Raw genomic sequence first — 26,399 nt, 5'->3', positions numbered from 1 at the left:
ATATCCAATGTAAAACAAAAAAAATTGGTGATGAAAAACAAGTTTTTTTTGTTTTTTTTTTTAGGTTTGAAGTATAATAACTTTGTTAAATGACTAATAAATGCGTAAATTTTATTATCAAAACTTGTAGAAAATCTAATTCTAAGAGGATTGATTTAATAAAGCCTATAAAAAAAGAAGAAAAACACAACAGAAAAATGTTTTGAATTTAGAAAAATTAAAAATAACTTTATACCCATGACAGAACGGTATATAGGTGTGGGGTAAGAAGTTGTGTGTTTTTACCATTTTCCTCAAAAATTACTGGACCGATTTCGATGCAGTTTTTTGCAATACACAGATATCACTTCAGAGCAGGTTCTTAGACACGTTTTATGGTTATAGGGCACCAGGGGACATCTATATTATATTAAATAATCTGTAAATTAACTGACAGACTGCTTCTAGCGGGAGAGTCATGGCTGTTATTGGCGCAGAGCAAACCAATGGTGGTGCACTGGACGACTGCACATGGCTCCTTCCACGACTCTCTCCCACTAGCATTAAATGTTGTCAATTAATTTACAGATTACTTATTTTAATAACATAAAAAAGCATTTATAAATTAATAAAAGTGTGTTAATTAATATTCAATTAATCCTGAAAAGTACAACCTTGCAGAAAAGGTAAAAACGTTCTTATTCTATTACAAATCAATTAATAATATGAAAAATAGTTATTTTAATTACCTTAAAATGAAATAAAATATATACTTTGTGTGTGTGTGTATGTGTATGTGTATGTATGTATGTATATATATATATATAGCAAGAAAATATAATCTAAAACCATTACTGCTGTATAGAAATTTGAATAATCCATCTAATTAATGGAATTTCACCAAAATATTATTTCTTAATATTTTTGGTGAAAATATTCACCTTTTGTACCTTTATTCAAATCAAAAGAAAATTTATTGAAGAAGGCCAACTCAAAAAGTTCTATTTTTACCTATGACAAAATGGATTCCCTCTTTAAAATTATTTTGAATCATTATTAACGTTTCAGCAGCTGCTTTCCCTAAACGAAAAAAAAATTTAACATGACCTGCCCTTTGTGATCGTCTACCCACAACAAACATTGACATGTATCAAATACAGAAAAGTTAAACAAGGACCAAGAAAAACAGACTTCGAATGCCTCATAAAAAATACAGAGCAATACCACAGAAAAGTGTACATATCCTATACCAGTGGCAGAATTCACAACTAGATCTAGATTGCACACCAGGTACAGATACAGTTATTTTTGGTATCCTCTCATAGAAGAATACATTGGCTTCCAATATGCTGTATTTTTTTTAAGTTTACAAAACTGACAAACACACATTTCCATTAGGTCTATATATTATTCAGTAATAACTTAATCAGAAAATATTTTTAATAAGGGCTTTGAATTTGTTTAAAATCAGACAGAACAAATGATATGTTACTTTATTCTTTGGTTTCTCACAAATAGATGCAAATAATTAACTACCTCTGGATACTGGCATTAGCATTAACAACAAATATTTCATACAAAAATGAAAGTAAATAAAAAATTACCTTGCATTAACTCGATGATGTAAGTAGACTCATCTTTAAAATTACGCACCACATCATCAGATACAATGATATGTATGCCGTTAGGTCCTCGTAAAAATAACTCGTCGATCTGTGCATTAGATATACCAAGCATTGAAGCTAACTTTATTCGTAACTCTTGATTGGTAAGAGCTGCTAAATATAGTGCGTGATATACATCTGGATTAGCTTCAATGCATAAATACAGCGTCAACCGTGAAACTCTAAACACCAAACATCAATAATAATTAACATTTACACAAAAATATATTAATGAAGGGAAATTTAATTATCTATCTAGGTTTGCTCGGTTCATTAATTTTTAAAATCTTTAGTAGTAAATAAACCTGTTCTGTTCCACGTCGAGCTGTCCAGTGCTGCAACCTAGTGGGTGCTAGTGCTAACCAGGAATTTAAGAGCTTGTACTAGCATTCTACGTTAGAATCCCACACAGTGCAATCAAATTTTTCATTTCGTCTGGATGGACAATCAATGTTACTCATAGTTACTAGTATTTGATGCTCGAATCTGATCCAAGGCGGTCACGTCATACTCTTAGTCCAGATGGACTCCACTCTGGATGAACGTTAGCTCATGATGTATTTTAATTTTATATTTTTATGTCAAGTTATACGTTGCATTACAATTCATTTTATTAACTGTCAAGACGACAATTCATCAAATCATTATTCAACAAACAACAAGCCGTTGTCTTCATTCTAATGAATATGCAATCCAACCTCACTCTAAAATCTACCAAAACCTAAAACTAAAAAAATTAACTTGGCACTAGTGGGGAAATAAAATAGAATTTTAACCCTTCTTGTTGACTTTAAATAGGTTTTGAAACTACTATTTTTAAAATGAATATCTAAACTTATAAAATGGTTTGCCATTTTAATTGTATTTGTATTAAGAAAAATTACCAGAATGATATAGAAAAATAAAATTTTTACATACTTTCTAACAACAATGGCTCTAATAAAAAAAAGTTCAAAAATGAAGACATGACAAAATTATATAGAAATTAATTAAGTTCCATTTATTAATTATAATTAAGTTCCATCATTACTAGTTTTTTTACTACTTTAGACCTAATATAGAAAATACATTCAGATTTAAAAATTGGCTAGTAAAACAAAAAAAAAACAATAAAAATGTATTGTAATCACACCATAATGAAAGTAATGCTTATATGAAGATTATTGCCCAACTAAAAAAGACAATCACTAAATTTGAGCTATCATAATTTTCTAAATAATAATTAGGAAAAAATCTATTATGGAATTTTTTTAAAGCAGACTGTACTTATGCTTCACAGGTATTAACAACAAATCCTTGGAATTAACATTTTAAAAATATTTTTTTGATTTTCATAGTAAATATACTATGCCTCATTTTTGAATTTCTGTTCAAAAATGATATTAAAATTCCTTCAGTATAATGTAGGTCAGTAGCACTGAAATAATTAATAAATTGAATAGAAATCTGATGATGATAGAGAACAAAATTGAAGTCCATATTTTAACATATACACAATGGGTTGTCAGTTTTCACTCCATGCATCATATTTAAATTCTATTAATGAGTGGAAATCTTGATTTGTCAATCAGCAGTAATAAGCTGATGTAATCACCATTCAATTGTTGTTTGGATCATTTTCATATCTGTATCGAAAATAATAGTGGTTTAACCCAATATGTAACAAAAATGAGTTTTCATGTCGGTATTGCGAGGAAAAAAATGATACGAATCCTATTCAGTGAATAATCAATCCCAATGAGATTTTTTAATTCTATAAAACTGACTCATCATCATTTCTATAAACTGAACATAAAATTTGAATTTGAGAAATTGGAGATGCTCTACGATCAGGTAAGAGAGCAGCTGTATCAGAACTAACTTGTTGCTTAGACACTGGTAAAGCAGTTACAAATTTATACCAAAAAGGCTTTTACTAGGCTAGTAATAGCCAGAACAAGTTAAAAGACAAATTGAACTGAAATTTTAATTTTATTGATGAAGATTATTTCATTGATGAGAGTTCATTATGGGAACTAGGACTAAATACTGTTGTTGTGATTTTTGGTTGCATGTTGTGTTTAATTTGCCTCGAATTATGAGATATTGATGAAATTGGCTCATAATAATTAGAAATAAGTGCGGGGTTTGTGCTTTCGTGAGCTCGGTTAGCTAGTTCAGAGGGATATGATGTAGGAGATTCAAAATGTCCGGACAAGGCCTACAGTGAAGGCAAAAGCTGAGTTATTAAATCACTGATGCGATGCAAATGTCCACTGAGGCATTTACATCGGTGGCATATCAATGAGGCCAAGCTTATTACTATGAGATGTAAAAAGTCAGAGGGCGATAGACAACTTCCGTTAAAACCCATCAGGGCAAGGAACAGAGGGGTGGCAACTGGAAGCAACACAAGGTGGGTGTCTTCCTCTACAGGATTGGGATGATTATGTTAACAATATTTTGGTCTCCTTCAGTGGTCTTGTAAGACTGAAGCTAAATTAGTTAAGTTTGGGCAGAAGAGAAGGGTGAAACTTTCCCCATCCTCCTAAGTCAGATGACGAGTTCTCAGAGATGGATGTAGGGATATCCACCCAGGCAGAAAGAGGTGAAACATTGAAGAAGAGTTTCATGTGGCTAAGGGTAGACCTCGCAGTTCTACCCAGGTTCTTCTTGTGACTCTGCAGAGTCTGGATATCCTTTTAGACTTTGTAGAAGTCCCTCACAGGGGCAAGGAGCAGGCTTTTGCCTAGGCTTAAGCATGTTAAGAGAGTTCTTTCCGTTCTGGCGAAAGGTTTTGAGAAGTTGGCCTCCTGGCCCAAGGAGGTCAAAGTGGTTCAGGCACCAAAAGTTCCTGCTCCTGCACAGCTGAGGCATTATGCCGATGTTGTGCGAGGCAAACGTGAGGATAGCCAGCCTTGTTGCAGCCTGAAGTATTATTTGTCAATAAGGTTGAGAGGTCTGTTAAAACTAGTAGACAACTCAAGGAGGGCTTCATGGTTGCCCTTCATGGCAGGCGGAAGAACCTCAAGATTAGTGAAATCAAAGAAACCAGCAAGGGTCTAGTAGTGGTTGCCAATGACAAGGTTGACAGTCCGAGTCATCACAGAGTCTTCTGGGGTGCAAAAGCTTGGGGTCAAGGTGAACCCGGCTCATAGTCTACGATGTTGACTGGTGGCTATCTGTGAGGATGTTCTGTCCCTTATTAGGGAGCAGAAAATTGAGCTGGATGAGACCACATTCAAGAAAGGGTGTAGGCTACTCTTCAAGACTGGGAAGCGTGATGTCCAAAGGTATCACAGTGTTTTTGAACTTGGTGCTGGTCTCTTCAAGAAGTTGTGTCTAAGTGAGGGTAGGTTGTTTTTCGATCTTACATTCTATCGTGTCAGGGAGTACATTGATATACAAAGGTGCTTTAAGTGCTATTGTTTTGGTCGCAGGGCCAAGATCTGTAACTATGCATCAGTCTGCGAACATTGTGTGAGGAGGGTCACAAGCGTGAAGATTGTTTGCAGAAAGCCAAGGCTCCACCCTGTATAAACTGTAAAAGGTTGCGCAAAAACATTTGGTCAACAGTAAGAACTTTGGCTGTTATTTATGAATAGTAGAATTGTATTTCAATTCCTGGAATGTTAGGACTCCTCATTGATGTTTGATGTCTGTGGGCAGTGTTAGAACTGTTGTTCTTGTGTTGTTGTGAGTCTCTAGGTTGCTTTTTGCAGTGTCCTTTACTAGTAGGGCGATCCACCAGGACATGCGGTTTTTATGGTTTCTTCACATGTGTGATGATTTTCCCATTCCTCGATGCAAGAGGCTTTTGGTTTAGATCTACTGTGTCTGCCAAATCGCTTCTTTGGCATGAGTTAGGTGATGAACTGTGGGCATTTTCTGCATGTTTCTGTTTCTGCTTGCAGGGATGCTTTTGCATCGAGGATGGGTTGTTCAAATCACCTTAGTTTGAGTTGCTTCGGTCATGACTGAAGTGCTGTCTGAGTAGGTATAAAGTATCTGGTAAAGAACTCTTTCTTGGTAGTTACTACTGCTGTATTCATCAATTTTTCTTGGCTAGCTTAATTCTCACATCTTGCACTGGTGACTGCAGGTTCATTTAGTGTTAGTTCCCCAGGTGGGGCTAGGGTCTGCCCGGAGGTAGGCATGCTTAATACTGAGCACCAGTTAGAGTAGTTCAAGTATCAATGGGGATCATGCTCGGGAGGATCATCTTCACTCTCCTAGGAACAATTCACTAATCTTAGCATGGTGATTTGTTGAATTGGAGTGCACACTTATTAAGGGGAAAATAAGTAAATGTTGGTTGCGATCAACTTAGCTGTAAATCTAAGCGATTCTCAAAGTTTGAGCTTAAGTGGGAGACTAGAGGTTATACTCAGCTCCCAAACAGATCAGACCTGAGGTCCTCTGGGTAGCACTCCAATCACTAAATTTATTAATATGCTGTCGTGGCATGGAATTACTGGAAATTTATTAACATGCTGTTATGGCATGAAATTACTGAAATAATCCTATAGTAAAGTGGGCACATATGGTTTAGGTGGTGGTAGAATGGTAATAAAGTTAGGTGCCTGGGGTTAGGCTGTTAGTTTAAAAGTTCTTAAGGACTAAGTGGTAGAGCTAGGTGTCTGATGTCTTCTTAGACGACAAAACTTGATTAGGGCAGAATTTACTGAAGTGAATCTCTTCAAGGCATTTTCATCAGACATTTCATGAGGCTGACTGACGATTGTGGAATGTGATCAGTTTGAGGGCAAAATGTCCTCTAATTAAGCCACTCATGGATAGGAACAGACGGGGAGGTGTGGCAGCCAGACGTGTCACAAGTCAGGAGGAATTGAGATGATGATGTTAACAGAAGAGTGACATTTTATAATAAATTTATCATTTGTTGTGAATTAGATTAACAGTTGTTTTACTCAGTGATAAGGTCTGCTAATTAAAACACTCATGGCTAGGAACAGACGGGGAGGTGTGGCAGCCAGACGTGTCACAAGGCAGGAGGAATTGAGATGATGATGTTAACAGAAGAGTGACATTTTATAATAAATTTATCATTTGTTGTGAATTAGATTAACAGTTGTTTTACTCAGTGATAAGGTCTGCTGAAGCAAGCTTCAAACTGAACAGTCTCAAACAATCATAATTGTATTTATTAGCCTGATAAAAATCCACAACTAATTAAGAAGAAGGACCTTAATTTACCAATACATCAAAATTTGAATTGGATTACAAAAAACACCTGACTTTTACTGAAACATTTCTTATTTCTTTGAATGAAGGCTAACAGGCAATTCAAATTTCTTGAGATGTTATTCAAGAGTTACCAAACAACCCTACCTTTAACACTGACTGTCCCTACATTCAACAGCAAAACCTCATCAGTCTCCCAAGTTAATTCTCTTTTTCTGTTTAGGCTCCGGAATGACCATAAGGTATTAGTTCAGAGGATGGTATGAATGTAAATGAAGTGTAGTCTTGTACAGTCTCAGGTTGTTGACCTGAGATGTGTGGTTAATTGAAACCTAACAACCCAAGAACTAAGGAATATTGTGTATGATGGGGTACTTGGGATGGATCTCCCTGCGGGGATCACCATGGCAGCATTCGCCGATGATCTCGAAATGCTGGTTACAGTAGGGTAACAGGTGGAAGTGGCCGTTAAGGTATGAGTACAGCACAAAATTGGTTGGAGGAGAGCGGGCTCAGATTGAATCCAGAAAAGACTAAGGCAGTAGTACTGATGGGGAGGAGGAGGAGGCTCTCCCCATTATATCTTCAACTGGGTGAACATCAGGTAGTCGTTAAGGAGGTTATTAAGTACTTTGGGATATGGGCACATGAAGATCATTCTTCAAGGGATATCAGGGAGGTTGGCTTACGTGCCGAGAAAACAGTTAAGAATCTTAATAAATTGTGGGGCCAAGAACATTTAAACAATGGTTTTACACCCACATTGTGGATTCAGTACTTTTGCATGGTATACAGACGTGGCAAAGGGCAATACAGGTGGGGGGAATTGCAGATTGTTAGAGGGCGTGCAATGCCGCATAACATTGTGGATGGCAACCGCGTATAACTCGGTTTCAGCAGATGCAGTGATGGTGGTGGCTGGGTTGATACAATTGAGACAACTAGCAGACCACAGGAAAAGGATTCAAGAGGGTGAAAACAGTCATGACTCATGGGAGATATGATTGAAGACTGGAAATTGAGATAGGTTGCCCCCCCCCCCCCATAAAGCTCATTGGGACCTACAGATTCATCCCACGAGTTGCGCTGTGGTACAGGAGGAGGCTCGGGAAATTGAGCCATTGGCTCACCAAATTTCTGACCGGTCATGGTGCGTTTTGGGTGTACCAGCATAAGAGAAGATGGGCCAAGGATGACGGGTGCCCATACTGTGGAGGTATGGACACCCCAGAGCCCATGACCTTTGAGAGTTCTTGTTGGATGAATAAAAGACACGATTGAGAGGTGACAGTGGGTCAGTTGCAGGTGGAGAAAATTATCCCTAAGATGCTGAAAAACAAACAGCAGTTTACGACCATAGAGAACTTGTATCACAAGAGTGATACAGAAGTACCAGGATGCAAGGAGGAGACAAATCACCTAAAAAGTCCTTGCTAAGCTGAAGAACATGACCGGAGAGTGAAGGGGTGAAGGACAGCCCCCTTCAGAACCATTGTACGTCCGCATAGTGTAGATTAGCGACAGTGCTAATGCACAGGGACTCTGGATTCCCTGAGCTCAAGGGCACCTCAAACGGCTGAGAATAATGCGTAATTGCAAATCCGAACCCCTCGCAGAGGGGTGGGGGAAAGTTGGTTAGGTTTAGTCAATAGGGCACAACTGCACATATGCACTTCAATAACATCTGGCAGAACCTGTCGTGAGTCAGACACTGCCCCTTCAGGGCGTATATAAATGGTATTCCCCCACCTCGTCATAAACAAAAAACAACCAGAGAACACCGGCATCCACGATCTAGAATTAAAATCCATATAAAAGTAACTGCCTTTACTAGGATTTGAACCTTAGGTCTGGACTTTGAAATCAGCTGATGATTTGATATGACAAGGTCAGATGAGAAACAATCAGATAACAATGATGTTCAAATTTGAAAAACCTTGAGCTGATGAATGAAAACTTCGGTGATTCCATAAAATTGGACAAAATTTTATAGGGATCAATGTGTAATTCAAGTTGTTAAACACCACTATGAAATGCAGAAGGGCAACATTTACATTTATCTGTATTGAAATGGTAATAATAAAAAATATAATTTTAAGTTAATTATAGAGCTTGAAAACTGCATATACAAAAAAAGGCCACAAAACTACCTTTTATAGTATTATTCTGCAAAAGTAATGACATGTTTCTTAATATTTTAACTGGTTTTTAAGAAAGTTATAACTCTTAACTCCTCTTTCACTAACCAGAGTATAAAGAAACGAATGAGAACCTTTTACCCCGTTATAAACTACAACAGGAAAAATGATTAATAAAAAATAGACTTACTTGTGAAGTGCATTGAAGAGTCGTATTCCTTCAGGTAAACCACAAATCTGAATAAGATTATCACAAGACAATCTTAATAAATCCAAACCAGAAAAATTTGAAAAAGTCCGAATGAATGATGCAAAACGATTTGTCTGTAGCCAGGCAGTTGCTTGTTGTACAGTTGCAGTGCTACTTAATGAAGTCTCAGATATCTGAAATAATAATTATAATAACAATATAAAAATACCTATAGATTCATGAAGAATATTAATGATTAGTATACAAAATTTTATTGGCTGTAAACATTTTTTTGTTTTGTTTGTTTTTGTATAAATGAAATCATTTTCTAGAATTTGTTTTCCAATACTTATAATAATAATTATAATTTATTATTTCATTTGTTATATTCCAAATTAATGGTTGTTCTGTTCTATATTATTTTTAAAAAATTAATCAAACAAATTGTCTGAATCTTAATAAAGGTAAAAATATGATTTTTATGCTCTCAATTATATTCAATTTTGGTATCTACTGTTCAGTGTAATTCAATTTAAACATTAACAAATGGATGATTAAATTTAAGCACTTTGAAGCATGAATTATTGTAATATTCTTTTTAAACAATGGTTTTTATATTTGTTTTATAACATTAAGCAGAAAAAATACAGAAATGAAAACATTCTTTACAAGTTAATGCAAATTTTGTTTTTCAAATGTCAAAATAATTATTGTATATGTGTAAAAACAGATGAATTTGTTGTTTTGGATGTCATTTGAGTTTTACACCTATTATCACATACATTGAAATTTGTTAACAGTAAAGAAACTAATCTCATTAGTACAAAAACAGAAAAAAATAAATAATTTTTATTACTTTCAAGTAAAATTACACTTATGATTATGCAATAAATTTACATACGCAATAAAATATACAACTAATTTTAATTTTAAAATTAAATTGGTTTCAGTTAGATTTAATAGCTGGATGAAATAAAAAAAAAATTAAGCAAGTTTATAAATAGTATTAGCTTATTTATAATAGTGATGGTAGTAACATACAAAGAATATTGCTACTTGCAGTTAAAGCAAGTTCTGTTTGGTATATTCCAGTTCAAACCAGACAGAACAAAATACCAACCAGATTATAATTCTCACCTGTTGTTTTAATAGAGAGAGATAATTAAAAAACAACTTAAAATGATCAGTCACCTCAAGTATAATACACGATTGTCAATTATAAGTTATCAATAATTGAAACAAAAACAAAAATAATCTATATAACCACAGTTCTTTAATGTCCGAGATTCATTTATACACTATGTTAGCCTTCAATCAAATATATATTTAATACTATTCACTAAATTTACTTTTGATAACAAAGGCACATTTATTTTATATATATATATATATATATATATATATATATATATAATAATAATTTTAAAAGAATTATTTAAATCATATCATTATAAAATAAAATTTAAGTTCAAAATTTCTTTTCAATTTTATCTTTAGATACGATTTATTTTTTTCGTAAAATTTGTTCTCCGAAGTATAAAGTATTCATCAAACAGGATTTTTTTGATAAAAAACTGAACTCTAATAAAAAACTTAGTACTACGAGAACTTAAATAATTTATAAAAGTTATTTATAAATATATTTCAAGCAAAACAGTAGCAGCTCAGATGTCAGCGGGAGCACAGTATACATACATGCTGGTATAAGCGTCACTCCCATCATGCAGTTCTCCCGCCATAGTGGTGCTACGGCCCCATCACTCTCAGCTCCAATAAAAGTGCATGAGAGTGAATTTTTAATTCATTGTCGACCACCACCTGGAGAAGACTAAGAAGAAGGAAGAAGACAGAAGTTCCCTGGCTGCCTCAACGTGGGACCTCCCGGCAGATGCCAACATCCCTGCTGGGACAGCAAGCCTGGCCGGTCCACCAAGGGAGCTGTTGGACGTGGATGCTACTTCCCGCTCCAGCTTGCCGGGCTTCAGTTGCCCTGGCCAGCAGACTCAACAGCAGGAGCCGGATCACTTAGGGAGAACTGTCTTGGCTGCACCGGTGAAAGACGACCAACACTGCAGGGTTCTGTGGGCCACCATTGCCATGTACTCTGGTCTCTTTTCATGAACCAGAGTATTTGTGTTCTATAAAGTCTTTTTCAGTGCAATTTTTGAGCTGGTGGTCGAGTGTGTACCTTCCCCAGTTTCACAATCTCTTGCTGCCTGAGAACTGTTACAACGGTTTTGTGCCTTTATTGTTTAGACGATTCAATCTCCATTTCACAGGGATTCAGAGTGTTTTGACGCACGATTTGTCATATCACCCGCCTCATCAAGGCAAAACGTATGGCAACGACTGTATAGCAGTCCCTGTATGAGCAAAGGGGTCTTTACCCTTAGTCCTGCTTGCGCTCTTTTAGAGAGGGGGCCGTAATCTTTAACTGTGTTTTGATCTTTGATTTTATGTATTTTATCCAGTAGCGGCAAAGAGGAGCAAAGAGCGACAGGAGAATACAGAACATCTCAAGCTGCTTGTGGCTCGCTGCGGGTAGTTTTCACGCTTGTGTTGTGTCCAACATTTCTGGATAGAAGGAATATAGTGAGCATTTTGTATACTGTTAGGTTAGGGAATCTCCAACCATTACTGATTTTAGAAAGATAGGTAAAAAAGCTTGGTTGGAGGAGGGGACAAAAGCTTTTTCCTTCGACTTATTCAAACACTGATTCAGAAAATGATGGTTTGGAAATGGATATAAGAGTGACCACCAAGGAGGGTATGAACCTACTCATTGAAAAGTTTTCTCAAGCCGGGGGCAGGCCTGGCAGCTCTGCCCCATGATATTTTGGTGGTACTAGATGGGACAACACTGTCATGCTGTAGTGGGGACCCAACTGCCACTAAAGGGAAGCCCGGTCAGATTTCAATGATCAAGCTGAAACTCCCCGATTACAGCCAAGTTGACTTCGCCAGAGATCAGCTTCTGCACCTAACAGCTCTTCTCAGAGCTAACGACAGAAACGACCTTTTTCAGGGCTACTACAAGGTTACAAATTACAATCAGCTGTCGAAGCCAATTGATGACAAAAATGGCCCTTCTCAGGGCTACTGCAAAGTTATTAAGTGCCATGTGCTGTCAAAGCTTATGCTATAGCTTGCTCTATGTTTGCTATGTTATTTAGTGGGAAATGGCATCGATTAAATAAGCTAACACTACACATTCAATATTTTATAGCATAAATTTCATTAAGTTACCTAAAATCTAAATTTTTAGGTAGATTTCATAAGAAAGCTACCTATTATAATGATTAGACTTCTGGAAAATTTTGACATATCTTCACGTTTCACAATACCACGTTTCCCCCAAAACCACCGTCAGCTCAAAAGTTTATATATATTTCACTTTCTTGTGGACATGATAACTGCCGTAATTTTGCGCCAATCGCTTTCAAATTTTTTCATAAATTCGTTTAAAGTTTTCTACTATTCTTTGGATAAGGGCCTAAAACTTATTTACGTAAAGTTTTTTGATATCACCAACCATTGGCCCAAGGGGTGGAAAAAATTGGATTTCAAAAAAAAATCATACCTCCCTTAATAGGCACAGTATCAAATCGGTTTAAAGTGGTCATTAGTCCTATAAACATCACCTAAAACTTTTCTGAAACAATTTTTGATATGACCAACCCTTATTGCAAAGGAGATGACAGAAATGTTGCTGGAATTGTAAGATGATGGGGCTTGTCGTATGCTAAACATGTGAAACATTTTTTCACATGCAACCATTATCATTTAAGTTTTTCTTAACTTTAAGGTGGAAATCTGTTTTATCTCCTACTTAGTACCAGTGAAATCTACCTCTGCCTACCAGCGTGCTGAAAGGGATTATTTTTGGTTACATTAAAAATTTTAATAAAACATAAAAAATCTGATGTGGACACATGACTTTCTTGTAAACCTATTAAATTACATATACACATATTTTGCTACACTTCATTTAAATTTATTTCATTTAAAAAGTGAGATACGATCCTCCAATTCTTTAATAAAGTGGACAGTTACATATTCGCATTGTGGTGGACACCACATTGCATGACTTTTTTTGTGGTGCCCGTATCAGCATTTTACATTAGTTTATATATTAACTTTGTTTCATGTAGCGTAAGTTGTATTGATAAAGAAAAAGCTACTTTGAGGTACTACCTACATGCTTAAAAAAAAATTCAGCATTTAAATAAATAAAAATAAGTAACCTTATAACTTACTTATTCTGGGTGCACATGGATGTAGTCTCGACAGCACTGAGGGAATTCTTTTTATTATTTAATGGAGGTTGGCAGGAAGAGACTATTTATAAAACATCTGTGCACATTCTAAGAAAGACAGGTATTGAACAGCAGTTGAAAACATTTAGCATATTAATAGTGACACTATACTATTAATTAGGTCTATCAGGTCAACCCACCAGGTTAGTCTAGTGGTGAATTCATAATCACAAATCAGCGATTTTGAAGCTGAGAGTTTTAAGGTTCAAATCCTAGTAAAGGCAATCGCTTTTATATGGATTTGAATATTAGATAGTGGATACTGGTGTTCTTTGGTGGTTGGGTTTCAATTGGCCATGTCTCAGAAATGGTAGACTGTACAAGACTACAATTCATTTACATTCATACATATCATCCTAACTCATCCTTTGGAGTAATACCATATGGTGGTTCCAGAGGCTAAAGATAAAAAACATAAAGGTCTATCAGGTCGGTACGTTAAATCCAAACCGTTGTTAAGAAATGACGAAATTACATATATATAATAGTTTTGTTACAGCAAATTATCCAGTAAAAAATTTGTTTTCTTCATTGCTGCCGAAGTGTATTTTTTTTTATGACTGGCATTTAAACTAACAATTGGAAACAGTTTATGAATTTTTCTTTACTGCCAGATACAACTATGTTCCAGAAACATAATTTGTTGCACAATCTCTTTATAAAGTTATAACACTGCTAGGAAAACAAAACTGAAAAATGGGGAACTCTTATTTAAAATTTTAAGTAGCTCTTGTAACATATTTTCTTTGAATAAATTGCAGACTCGTAACAATATACAAAAATAAATTTTACCAATTTAGCATAAAATTGGTTTCTTCGATCTAGCAATTTGTAAAAATTAAACTTTTAAATTCAGGTGTTTTATTAAAGGGAATGAAATCTAGAAGATAATTTGCCAAGTTAGCACTCTATAACATGGCATTGAGCCTTGAATAAGAATATTCTGTTGCCAGTGATAAAATATTCATACTTTTAATATATGCAAATATAAAATCTGGTTAAATATGTATATTTCAATATTTATTATGATGCAATGACTAGACAAATTTTCATATAAAAGATAAAATATTTTTTACACATTCAAAGTTAAAACATCTCAATTTAAAAACAAAACCCCATAAGTATGAAATAACATTTTTTTTATAAAACAAGAGTGTCCAAATTCAAATAAGAAGGTATACTTAAATGTCTAATATTTTTAAATGGTTCAATAAGAAAGGATATATATATATATATATATAAAAAAAAAATTATTAAAGTTATTAAAAAAATTATCATACACTGTAATCAGATGCAGCAGAAGACTGTACTATCTTATTGTTTGACAAAGAAGGCTGTATAACAGTCGATGACGGTTGTTCAATAGCAGGGACATTACCAGTAGTAGGGACAACTCCTGTTACACTTGTAGTCAATGAAGGATTCTGCTGTTGTGCAGTATGAATATTTCCTCCTCTAAAACATAATACACAAAGGACAAACATTAATTAATTGAAATTTTAACTGAAGTAATTTTAAAAATAAAAATTGTATTATAATAAATACTTTTTATCTCCAAGTACAGATAGAATATTAAGTATTCTTAAAACAAGAAAATCAAATATTTAATAAATTATAAAATATAGTAAACTTTTATTTAAAACAAAATACATATCATATATAACAATTATTTTATCATTACTAGGAAGAAAATTTTATCTTTAGTTTATTACACAATATTACTTATTTAATAGCGCAATATTTTAGAATGCTATTTACTTCCTAAATATTATCTGTGCATAAATCTTTTATCAAATCAAATTTACAGTAATTAAATATAATAAAATCAATTTATACATTTAGACAATCAAATCTCAGCAGCAAAAAAAAATTATCTCATACTTAAGTGATAATTTTCAGACTATACGACTACGAACTTTCTTTGATTAAGAATGAATTTTCTCTTTTGGAGGAAAAAGACGCGTATAGAAATAAATTTAACATTTTACACAACATAACTGATTTAGGTACTATTTATTTACAGATATAATTTTATAGTTACGATTGTAGATATTGTGTAATTAAATTATACCTACGAGTCTATGCGTAATTTTAGATTGCAGTTATAAAAAAAAAAATTTAAAGAAAATGAATGAAATTTGTAAACTATTAGACAACTTTGGCTGCTAATGATGCAATTGCAGAAAGATAACACAGAGTTATGAATTTGCAAAGTTTCACATCAGAGGCAAGATTAAAACCTGTAACTGCTGATTTTATGGGGTAGTGAAAACCCTCATGAAACTTTGCAGCCATTTGTGATAGCCCTCTAAGATCAATTTTTTTTTGTGCCCAAGTAAACAAAGACTGTACGGCCATTCTTCTTCCAGGAGGTTACTGTAAATGATATTGTTTATCTGGACACGCTTCAACATTTTCTAATTCCTCAGTTAGACAATGACAACCAAGATTCACACCATTATTATCAGCAGGATGGCGCACAATCTCAATGTTGCCTAGAAGTCTGAAATTTTTTTGATACTCTATATCAAACCCAAGTGAATGTTGGGGAATAAACTTGATGTGTTTTTCTATGAAATGAGACCACAACTGAATCTGTAAGTTCATCTCAATAAATTTTTATAAGCTTTTAGATATAATTCCTTTTTGAATCATCTGGTATAATTTTTGTTTCCAGTATTCTGTTAAGTATTTAATTTCGAGGAGTTTTAATTTTGTTTGGATTTATTTTTTTTTACTTATTTTATTCAGTTTTTATATTATTTAAAACTTAGATAAAATATTATTCAAATTTTAAAAATACAAACTAACTATAATATTTAAATTGTAACAAATTAACTACACACAAGGGCATTATGACTAAAATATACTCCTAACACTATGCAAGTAATTTTAATATGCTTCTGCTTGAATGGAAAAAATTTACTCAAGGCACCGTACAAAGGGGTGATCTTGAAAACACAACTTGAAATAAAACGTCTGGTGACTTGAATGTACAGTAAGTACTCTATGGTGCAGTGTGTCTAATAATGATGCATATCTTTTTAACCAGTTTTTGTACCTCCATGTGAATATACCATTGAAATAAAGACTTGATACTTTATCAATTTGATGTCCTTGTTTTATACACATAAAGTCATGTACAAAAGCTTTAAAATGAATTTTTTACTAAACATCATTAATTCTTTCTTTTACACACATAAATAATTCTTTCTTGTTAATCTAGTGAAAATAAAGTTTTAAATTCTATTTTATTAGTGCTTTTTTTAAAGCAAAGATTTAGGATATACATATTTTTTTAAAGATATGGTTTTTAATGCAAAGAACTGATAATTTCTAAAAAAGAGGAAGCATATTTCTTAAGGTGGTTTTTTTTAGAGATGTTTAGAATTAAACTCAATAAATCAACTGATTGCCTTTTTATTCTGTTAATCCAAATCAATGCATATGAAAAATAAAAACAATATAATTATATAGCCAATAATTTAAAAGTAAACATTCACAAGGACAAACTACACAACTTTAAAGTGGTGTAGATCTCACTTTATTTTAAGCCTTTATTGCTAGTCTAATTGCTTATTTATGAAGATCGACTCTCATTGCTTTTAGATTTAAGTTACTCATGAACAAGAGTGTAAACCAATTTTATGTTAACACAAACAAAATGGATTAATTCCAACTATTGTTGAATAGCGCTGTCTTTCTTTTATTGAAGAGCTTTGAATAGTAATTATTCTATAATAAATAGCTGAATTTGAATCATTGAAGGGCAAAAATTTTTGTATCAATGTAAGACGTGATGAGAACTTAATTATTAGACAACCTTAAATGCCTGCTATCTCTACAACATGAAAAATATAATTAAACTGCCTGAAAGTTGATTGGACATCTTTTATTTCCATACCTTGATTTCTTTTTTGTTCTATTTTTTAATTTTGTTTTTTTGGCTGTCATGGTTTTCTATTCTTATAACTGTTTTTATTATTTAATTCTTTTTAGTGATCATAGACAAAAATTCACTGCATTAAATATTTTTGTAGGACAAAATTTTTTTATTGCTGTAAGATCTGGTGAAAACTTAATCATTAGACAATCTTAAATGCCTGCTATATTTACAACCTAAAAAATATATTTAAATAAATTAAAACTGTCTGAGAGTTGATCGGTCACTCATTATTTTAATTAATTATTGCATAACGATGATTAGTCCTTTTTCCATACCTTGTTTTTTTTCCAGTTCCATTATTTATTTTTTGGCAACCGTGGTTTTTAATTTTTAGTCAAATGGTGTTAACTAAACTGTTATCATTCACTAATGGAGGATTAAAAATTAATGAAAATAAAACTTAATAAATTAATGACAATAAAACTATTTATTACAAAAATGAGGGAGCTAACAAGTAAAATTCATATTTATGATGAATTCTTTATTATAAAAATTGTACTGATAAAACAATCGGAATTACAATGTATAACAGAATAATGCTTATTAACATTAAATAATGTTTCAATAAAGCTTGCACATATTAATTTCAACTGTTTCTGACAAATCCTTGTACGAAGTAAAGGAAGTGCGAAAAATTTCTGTTTTCAGATTTCAACGGAAATATCTATTTTCACCATCCCTGAACCCATTTTGACTAGTTTTGGCGTGACGTCTGAACATTGAAATTTTGCATTTAGGTCTAATCTAGGTGTGCACCCACCACTCTTCTTGAATGCAATTGACTGGACCATAAGCGTCCAAAAAAGCCCAAAATTAACTGCAATAATAAGCCCTCTTCGAGAGCTTTTCAACAATATATCACATATCAATATATCATTTATCAAGTGGTATTTATTTTCATAGGTTCCAGAGTCATAGCCAAATGAAATTTTTGGATCTTAGAAGGAGAAGACAAATTATTTGAATCAGACTTCATCTCTTTTTTTAAAATTTAAATATACTGATTTATTAATAATTATTAACCTCGCATTACAAAATTTATTTTTACGATAAAAAAAAGAAAAATGAAAAAAATACCATAAGTTATTAATGAAATGAAATTTTATATTTTATGTACTTTTTATTTTAAAATAATGTGTGTATGTAATTTAATAGGCATACAAGGAAGTCATGTGGTGTAACATCAGACTTTTTATCTTGTCAATTCAAAATTAATAATTGTAATTCTTAATTTGAATTTTACTGATTGTAGAAATAGCAATAACTAATGAAGAGATATTGACATATTTCCTAACTTTAATGGTTTTGTTAAAAAAAAAAAAAAAAACATTAAACTTACATTTAAAATAGATAATTCAATTAAAATAACTCTTCCACAAACTACCTGCCACAACATGCACAGGTGTATCAATTCTGTAACATATATATCAGTCTCACTAATACATCAATCATTCATTAGTTTGTATATATGCTAATAACTGAACACTACTTGGACTTTTTTGTGAACTACATTTATTTAGTGATGTTTAGGTTCTATTTAGCATAAGATGATAGCATTGGATACGTTAAACCACATTTTGGGCATATAGCCAAATATGACAAAACAAGTCCTGTCTATTTTAGAAACAAGATTAGGACTAGTTTGTGTTGTTATTCTGGAAAAAGGTTCATTTGTTACCTCCTCTTCCACATTAAAATTAATAAACTTCCCTCTCTAGTCTGTCTACATTTTTTTGTTTGTACCTTCACTTCATCAACACAGTACAACTACTATGCTTATTTATCTTGCATTCATAATTGACTGATGTCTTTTAAAACATAAATGCTAACATTAAGATTTCTAAATGATTTGGTCATTACACTAATCAGTTCATTAAAATTTAAACAATAATATCAGCGATTTTAAGCTATTACTGTATTTTCTACAGAATATTTTTTCTTTTTCTTGTACATTTATAATACAATTTAACTGTTTACTCTTAAGCAGGCTATAATAATTTTGAATAAAGTTAACTCTTCCCCCTGACTGGATTTCCAGATTTAAAATTAAAGGCTGAAAAATTATAACAATTACTTGACAAATAAAAATTATTTATTTATTTAATAGCATTGATAGTGTCACTAGATAGCAATTCTCATCTGATATTTTAATTTCTTATCAGTAAAATTATTTTACTTTTTCTATAATCTTGACTGCTTACCTATCGAACATTTAGGGCTTATTTAAATATCTTCGTTTAAGCATAACTTTAATAAGGAAATAAAATGTAAAAAAAACCTTACTTAGAAGTATTTGTTTTATAGAGAAAATGATTATGAATCCCAAACAAGTAATATTCAAAATTCTTTTTCAATAGCTATTACTTTTTTTATTGTCATTAAATGTTTACTGATAATTAATAAGCATTCTTTCTATATCTCACCATATACATAAGTGGTAATTATGTAAACCTCAAGTATCATGTAAAACTGCGCTTAATATTTTTAATATAATGTAGTTTTATTATACTAAAAACATTCCAATTATTATAAATAAAAAAATATATATATATATATATATATATATATATATATATATATATGTAGGGTGCAAAATTAATCCGTACACAAATTTGATTTAATAAAAAGTAACTTTATATAGAAAAAATATCATAACTGATATTTTATAACACACATTACACAGACAGCTAAAAGAATTCAAGCAGTGCAGCCACAACATAGAAATAAACAAAAAAAATTACCTGTGTTTAATTTTACACTACTGTAAATAATATATGATTCCACTTGAATTAATAAAAAAGCAATGGCTAAAAAAACTGCCGTACTGCAGATGTTATCTATTACGCCACACAAAAGCATGAACACTTTGGTCTTGTTTGTTTACTTATTATTTATATTTGTTCTCACACAAAACACACAATTATTTTGTGTATTTTCACACAAAATACCACAGTTTTTGAGTTCTAATTTTAGTCTAACACATTTTTCTATTGTAATTTATATGAAATAACAATAACTAATAAATTACATGTAATTTGAACTGTTATTCATAGCACATAAATTAAAAATCATTAACTGTAAGTGAATTTTAATTTTTGAGATTGATTAGGAAATTGATATAATTCCTAATTACAGGCAATTTTTGAACAGCATTTCTAGGTAACTGTTTTTCAGTGTAAACAACTTAATTTTTTTTAAATATATTGATAAATTTAAGTTAATTTTGGATATTATATTACACCCATGTGTAAAAAATTTTTTTTGATAAGATATTATCATATGATAAAAAATGAATCCAGTAAATTGTGTGAAAAATAAAATAATTAAACCTTGTATGATATTTATAGGGTTTCAAATATTTTTTGTAACTAGGAACCGCTTTAAATGAAAAAAAAAAAAAAACCAATAAAACCAAACATATATGTAAAATGACCCCAGAATTCTTTAGTGAAATAAAAATCTCCAGGCGTTGACTGAAACACATATTATAAGCCTAATATAAAAGTACATATACATAGTAAGAAGACATGACATCATAGTCTTATCCCACACAATTGTTAGACAATTTCCTAACTGCCAGTCATCATAAAAACAATGATTAATATTAATCACAAAAAAAAACAACAGAAAGAAAAGAAAAAGTACTCGATGAACAGTATGAAATTTTATTTTCCACACAGCATTATTAACACAATTAATAGTAAATATGCAATATAAATAAAATATATTTCATTAAAAATAAACATTCATGAACCATGTTATCTTTAAAAAAATCTCTTAACTATTAGTAAATAATTATTTGCAATCTTGTTAATTTAGATTATATTTTATCAAAAGTAATATTTCAATGTAAATAAATTTTGAACCATTCTCAACATATATAATTGTTTTCTTAAGGAAATGGCTTTTTCATTCACAAATTCTCATTTAAATCTCACTATTAAAAAGTTAACAAAATCAGTTTCTTTAAAACTAAAATCCTACAATGTCTTTCCTATTTAGCCTAATTTAAAAATAATTATAATGATATACTAAAAGATTAATGGAAAAAGAGAAAATAAACAGTATTTTAGCACCATGAATTATAGAAACATTCTTCTAAATAATAAATATATTAATACCTTTCCACTGACACACACTGGGTGATTTATATATATCCTGTATATACCACTTATTGTAAAAACAATGTCAAAAGCAACATATAAATGACCAAAACACTTAAATGAAAACTGAAGCAAAATGGTATTTTATACGATCATTATAAATCAGAGATCAGCAGTGAGGGAACTTAAACTTGGGTAATTGTGAGTGTGATGTGTTGATACAGTACGTTATTTATAAAATAAGGATTCTGCTAATTAATCCTATTATCCTCTTCACAACTTCACGATCTAATGTACAAGAGGTGGCGTCGCTGATTTGAGCAATCTGATTGAAAACACATTTGATACTCTAAGGCTCAGTAAGATAATTTGTGCATTTATCCTTATTTTAACCTTTATAACTTGATGGACAATGATGTTTATCATCATGTAGTAATGATAGCCGATTGTGAAATGAGAATGGGTCAAAAGTAATCCAGAAGGTGGCATAGGTTGTAAGAAGGCACCCCAAGTCTTATTTCAAAAGCAGACAACACATTTCTTAATTCTCATTTTCTGAATTACTAATATTTTTAATTATGGATTAATAATATAGAATATTAAATTGCTAATTTTTAATCTCATATGTTATAGGGGTATTCTATTTTAATTCAACAAATGGTCAATGCATTACTATTTTTGAATTTGGTATTTGGCATATGATAAATCTTGTAGTGACCAAAAAATATTCTTTTATAATTAAAAAAAAAATTTTTTTCTTGAGTAATAGACTATATTCTAACTCGCAAACACGTAAAAACAGCCATTTCATCACTTTTTCCATGAGCTGTAGCATTCTTATTTTACATCGTACAGAGGGTCAAAAAGGGCTTTTTGGAAAGAGTAATGATGGAACTTCTCTTAGTGTACTCAAAATTCATTTTGTTACATAACCAAATCTTGTAACGCTTACTGAAGTTATGTTTACAAATTCTTTTTTCAAATTTTGGGCCCAAAATAAATTATTATTTATAAAAATAAATAATAAAGGAATTAGGATAACAGGCCTGTTTTTTACCTTTTAACTCTTAGGTACTAGTAGTACTTATAAAAAAAAATCTGGACTGTTACACAGTCCATTAAAAAAAAAAAAAAAAATGGCCACCAAATCGTAAGATTTTGAAAATGTCTCATTTTTTGGGGCCCAAAAACCACATGTGGGTCAAAAATCTGAAATGTTTATAGCAGTACTTTTTATTTGCTTTAAAACTATATAAAATTTATTTTGTTACTCAAAAGGGGCTAATAAAACCAACAAAACCGCTAAAAACACTGTTCCTTCTGATTGCAAACAATGAATCCAAAAATACTGAAGTTATGTATTTTTTTCAGAATATAAAAATTACAACTAAACTCAATCGAATGAATAAATTGATAATTAATAAATAAACAATTACAGAATGATAAATAATAATTACAAAATTATTAACGATTCAAATACCATTAACAAGTTTTTCAATTCACTTTTACTTTATTTTACTCCTGCTAATGGAAGTTATGAATAAATCTTGGACTTTTTGATAACAAATTTAACAAATGTAACTAGGTGCTCCTGTCTTTTTTTTATTGAGTAGTACTGATAAGTCCTCATTCATCTTTGGTGTAATGCTGTGTTTTTTTTCACTAGTTGATAGAAAAAGCTCTGGGCGTGAGAATCTTTAAAATATTTTCTAACTGAATACATGTTTGATTATCCCTCAGTGATTTCTTGAATGAAGTACCAGGATCCTGCGAATGGAGAAAGTGTATTCGATAATCCTCTTCATTTTTATGTATTTTGACTTCTATGACTTCACCTAACCACCACTTGCCATTGTATACACAGCAGACATAATTATTACATTTTGGCTTTGTAAACCTATAAAGCAATCAGAAACACTAATGTCCTTGTGTATCAATACTAACATAAATGTTTCTGATTTAGAGGTCGCCTAGACTGTCAATACATTTCTGACTTGGAACATAACTGTGAAAAGTTCTTGTTTTTGGGACTGTTGTGATTACCTGATAACGAGAACTGAGGTATTCTTCAGTCTTTTGAACATGTTTATTAGAGCAGAAAATAAATGTTACATTTTTAATATTGTTTTTGCAATAATTGTAAATTTCAGAAGGTATAACAATTTGATTGTTGACTGTTCTTTGAAGGCTTGTTTTAGTTACAGTCCTTTTTACACGGTTCCACCGATACCATCATATGGTCCTTTTCCATGGTATGACACAAAAAAATGCCATTCAACTCTGATTTCAAAATCTTCTTGATGTTAGCACAAATTTATGAAATTTTTTTGTTTTTACCGGGCTGAAGAGCAATCAGAGAAATAAAAAAAATTGTTTAACTTGTGGTAACAGTGTTTTTACTCTATTTATAACTTGCTTTTGGAAGCAGAGGAACGATGTACAATATGACTGGACTTCATCCTGTATCATAAAAGGAAAATTTTGAGAGAAGCCTCCCATTACAACACATTCACCCTCCAACAAGTTTTCCTTTTAAATGTTGAGGAAATTGAGATAATTTCCTTGGAACAAAATTTTCTTTGTTTCTTTGGAACAAAATGATGCCTTTTTAGATTACTTAAATTTTCAGTAAGTTTATCTACATACTCTTTAAATGGAAGAATTTGAGCAGTTCGGTCACAATGCTGAACAGAAACCACTGTTTAAAGATAATTTCAGAATCAAAATCATCCCAGTTCTCTTGCAGTAATCTGAGCACTTCATTAGTGCCTGGACATTTTTCACACTGTAACAATATGCATGTTTCATTTTCTATATCGCATACCATAACTGAAAGGAGAATTTTATAATCAAATTTCATCTTTAGAGCAGATAACATGAGTTAAATTTTGATGAGTGACACAAACACAAATAGATCGAGTACCTGACCAACCAACCAGAACACAAAATTTAGGTCTTAAATCAGCAAATTGTGAAACACCAGTTTTTAAATTATGTTTTTTTTGAAGGCTGTGTACAAAGCCTTTTTTGAATAATAATTTTCTTCCTATCAGCTTGTCTTACAGACACAATCCTTCTTGCCTGGCATCATTTGGCTGTGCTCATCATTCTGATAAAAATCTTTGACACATTTAATAACATTTTCATCAATTATGTGATTGGGTTTTTTTTTGCAGATTTGTGGAAAAATTCCACTTGTTTTAACTAATTGTTTGGATTGACTGGCTAAATACTGACTAACACTAAACTCATTCTGTAGAAATATTTAGATCAAAGTAATTGTTTAATTTACTGCTCAAATATATCTTGACATTCCGGTTTACTTTCTGTATCATGTGGTTTTTGTATTTTGTTTAAGCATTTTTTACACAGGACTTGTTTGGAATTAATTTTAAATTTGGATTGCTTGTTGAAAGTGTAAAGATATTTCTTGAAGACATTTCTTAATCGCTTTAGTGTGAAGCTAAATGGGTTCATTAATATGAAAATATTTATCTAAATATTTGGTTTTATGAAAAGTACATATTTTTTTGTTTCCATACATTCACACTTCTTAAAGATATCAATGTTATCTGCTATTCAGTAATCTTTGAAACATCGTGCAATACTGAAGATCTATTCTAAGTCAATTTGTGACATGTTTCTGTGTAAATGCCAATTGAACAGTCCATATGATCTGTTTTTATAAAATGCAAGGGGTTCTTACAATAACTATATAGTTAGTAAAAATTATAAAACTACCAACTGCACCTCACTTTGTCTTATCCCAGTTCCTCTACAGCTAAAATAAAAATTTCTCTAATTAATAAAATTATAAATAAAAGATATTGCATAAAAGAGAAGTTTACTGCTAATAAAATTACTTTATAAACAAGTTCACATTACCTAATCGTAGTACTTACACTTGCAACAATACAACATATCACATTGAAATCAAAACAGTAACTGAGCCTTCTACAGCGTTTACATTTAGGATTATGCAAACATTCACATCCAAGCATGTTTATTCACTTTTGTGTTTAAATATGAATTTGTGTGTTTGAGTCATATGTTAAGTACCAAATTATTTAGAATATAACCAATCTCATTACAGATATATCAAAATATTTTGTATAGTAGGCCAACAATATTATCTGAAAAAATACATGCTGTGAATTTTTTTGGATACGTTGTTCATGGTTAGAAGGAATGGTGTTTTTTGCAGATTGGTGGCATATTAACAGGCTTATCATAGTTGTATCACTGCCTGTGTACTAGTCTGTGCATCTATTTTCAATTGGGTACTGCAATGCTTGTCATTATTCTTATTTTCATCCGACTTGGGTTTTATTGACTTAATCCGTAAGGTGCCAGATAAACAACGTGCTGTTTGATTTTTACAAGTAATAGAGACTTTACATAATCCTGGTTTTTGCGTACAGGGTATCTTTTGTTAAGATTGACAGGAACGATAAATGGCATCATGCAAAGGTGAGTTGTTGCAATTCTGTTCATTTAATATGCAGTACATGGCTGCAATTCAGCCAACTGAAATTGGAATTTTTGTTTTATTTCATGTACTCGTGGAGTGAGGAATATCTCAATTTTTAAGTTTAGTAACAAAGAATTTGGTATGGGTAGTGTCACAGTAACCGACTGGAAGAATTTAAGGGAATTGTATGCAAACGTGCTACTCCATAACCAGGTTACAATAAGTGGGTTATAACAAACTGAATGTGTTAATAAATGAGCCTGTTTTTCAAGGCAAAAATACAATATGGAGAAGATTTACCCTCAGTAACAGGTGCTTGCATAAATTTGCAGAGAAACAAAAGAATGTTTTCCCGACTGAACATAATATACACCTAAGCAGACTTAGGACGAACATAATTTCTGATTG

At 31.7% G+C, this 26,399-nt stretch overlaps 1 protein-coding gene across 2 annotated transcripts in view; it reads right to left on the bottom strand.

The window, feature by feature from the left end:
• Positions 1–26,399, bottom strand: part of gem (transcription factor CP2 like gemini) — a 226,672-nt gene that overhangs the window by 10,976 nt on the left and 189,297 nt on the right. For both annotated transcript variants that reach the window (XM_075373243.1, XM_075373244.1), the window contains 3 exons: positions 14,752–14,926; positions 9,156–9,349; positions 1,584–1,825 (listed from right to left, as the gene is read on the bottom strand). In XM_075373243.1, coding sequence (XP_075229358.1) covers positions 1,584–1,825; positions 9,156–9,349; positions 14,752–14,926 — 611 coding nt within the window. The remainder of the gene's footprint in view (positions 1–1,583; positions 1,826–9,155; positions 9,350–14,751; positions 14,927–26,399) is intronic.

This window comes from Lycorma delicatula, chromosome 8 (assembly GCF_047948215.1).
Source record: "Lycorma delicatula isolate Av1 chromosome 8, ASM4794821v1, whole genome shotgun sequence".
Taxonomy (NCBI): Eukaryota; Metazoa; Arthropoda; class Insecta; order Hemiptera; family Fulgoridae; genus Lycorma; species Lycorma delicatula.
Note: the sequence above shows the minus strand (reverse complement) of the source record. Positions and strands in the feature narration are given on the sequence as shown.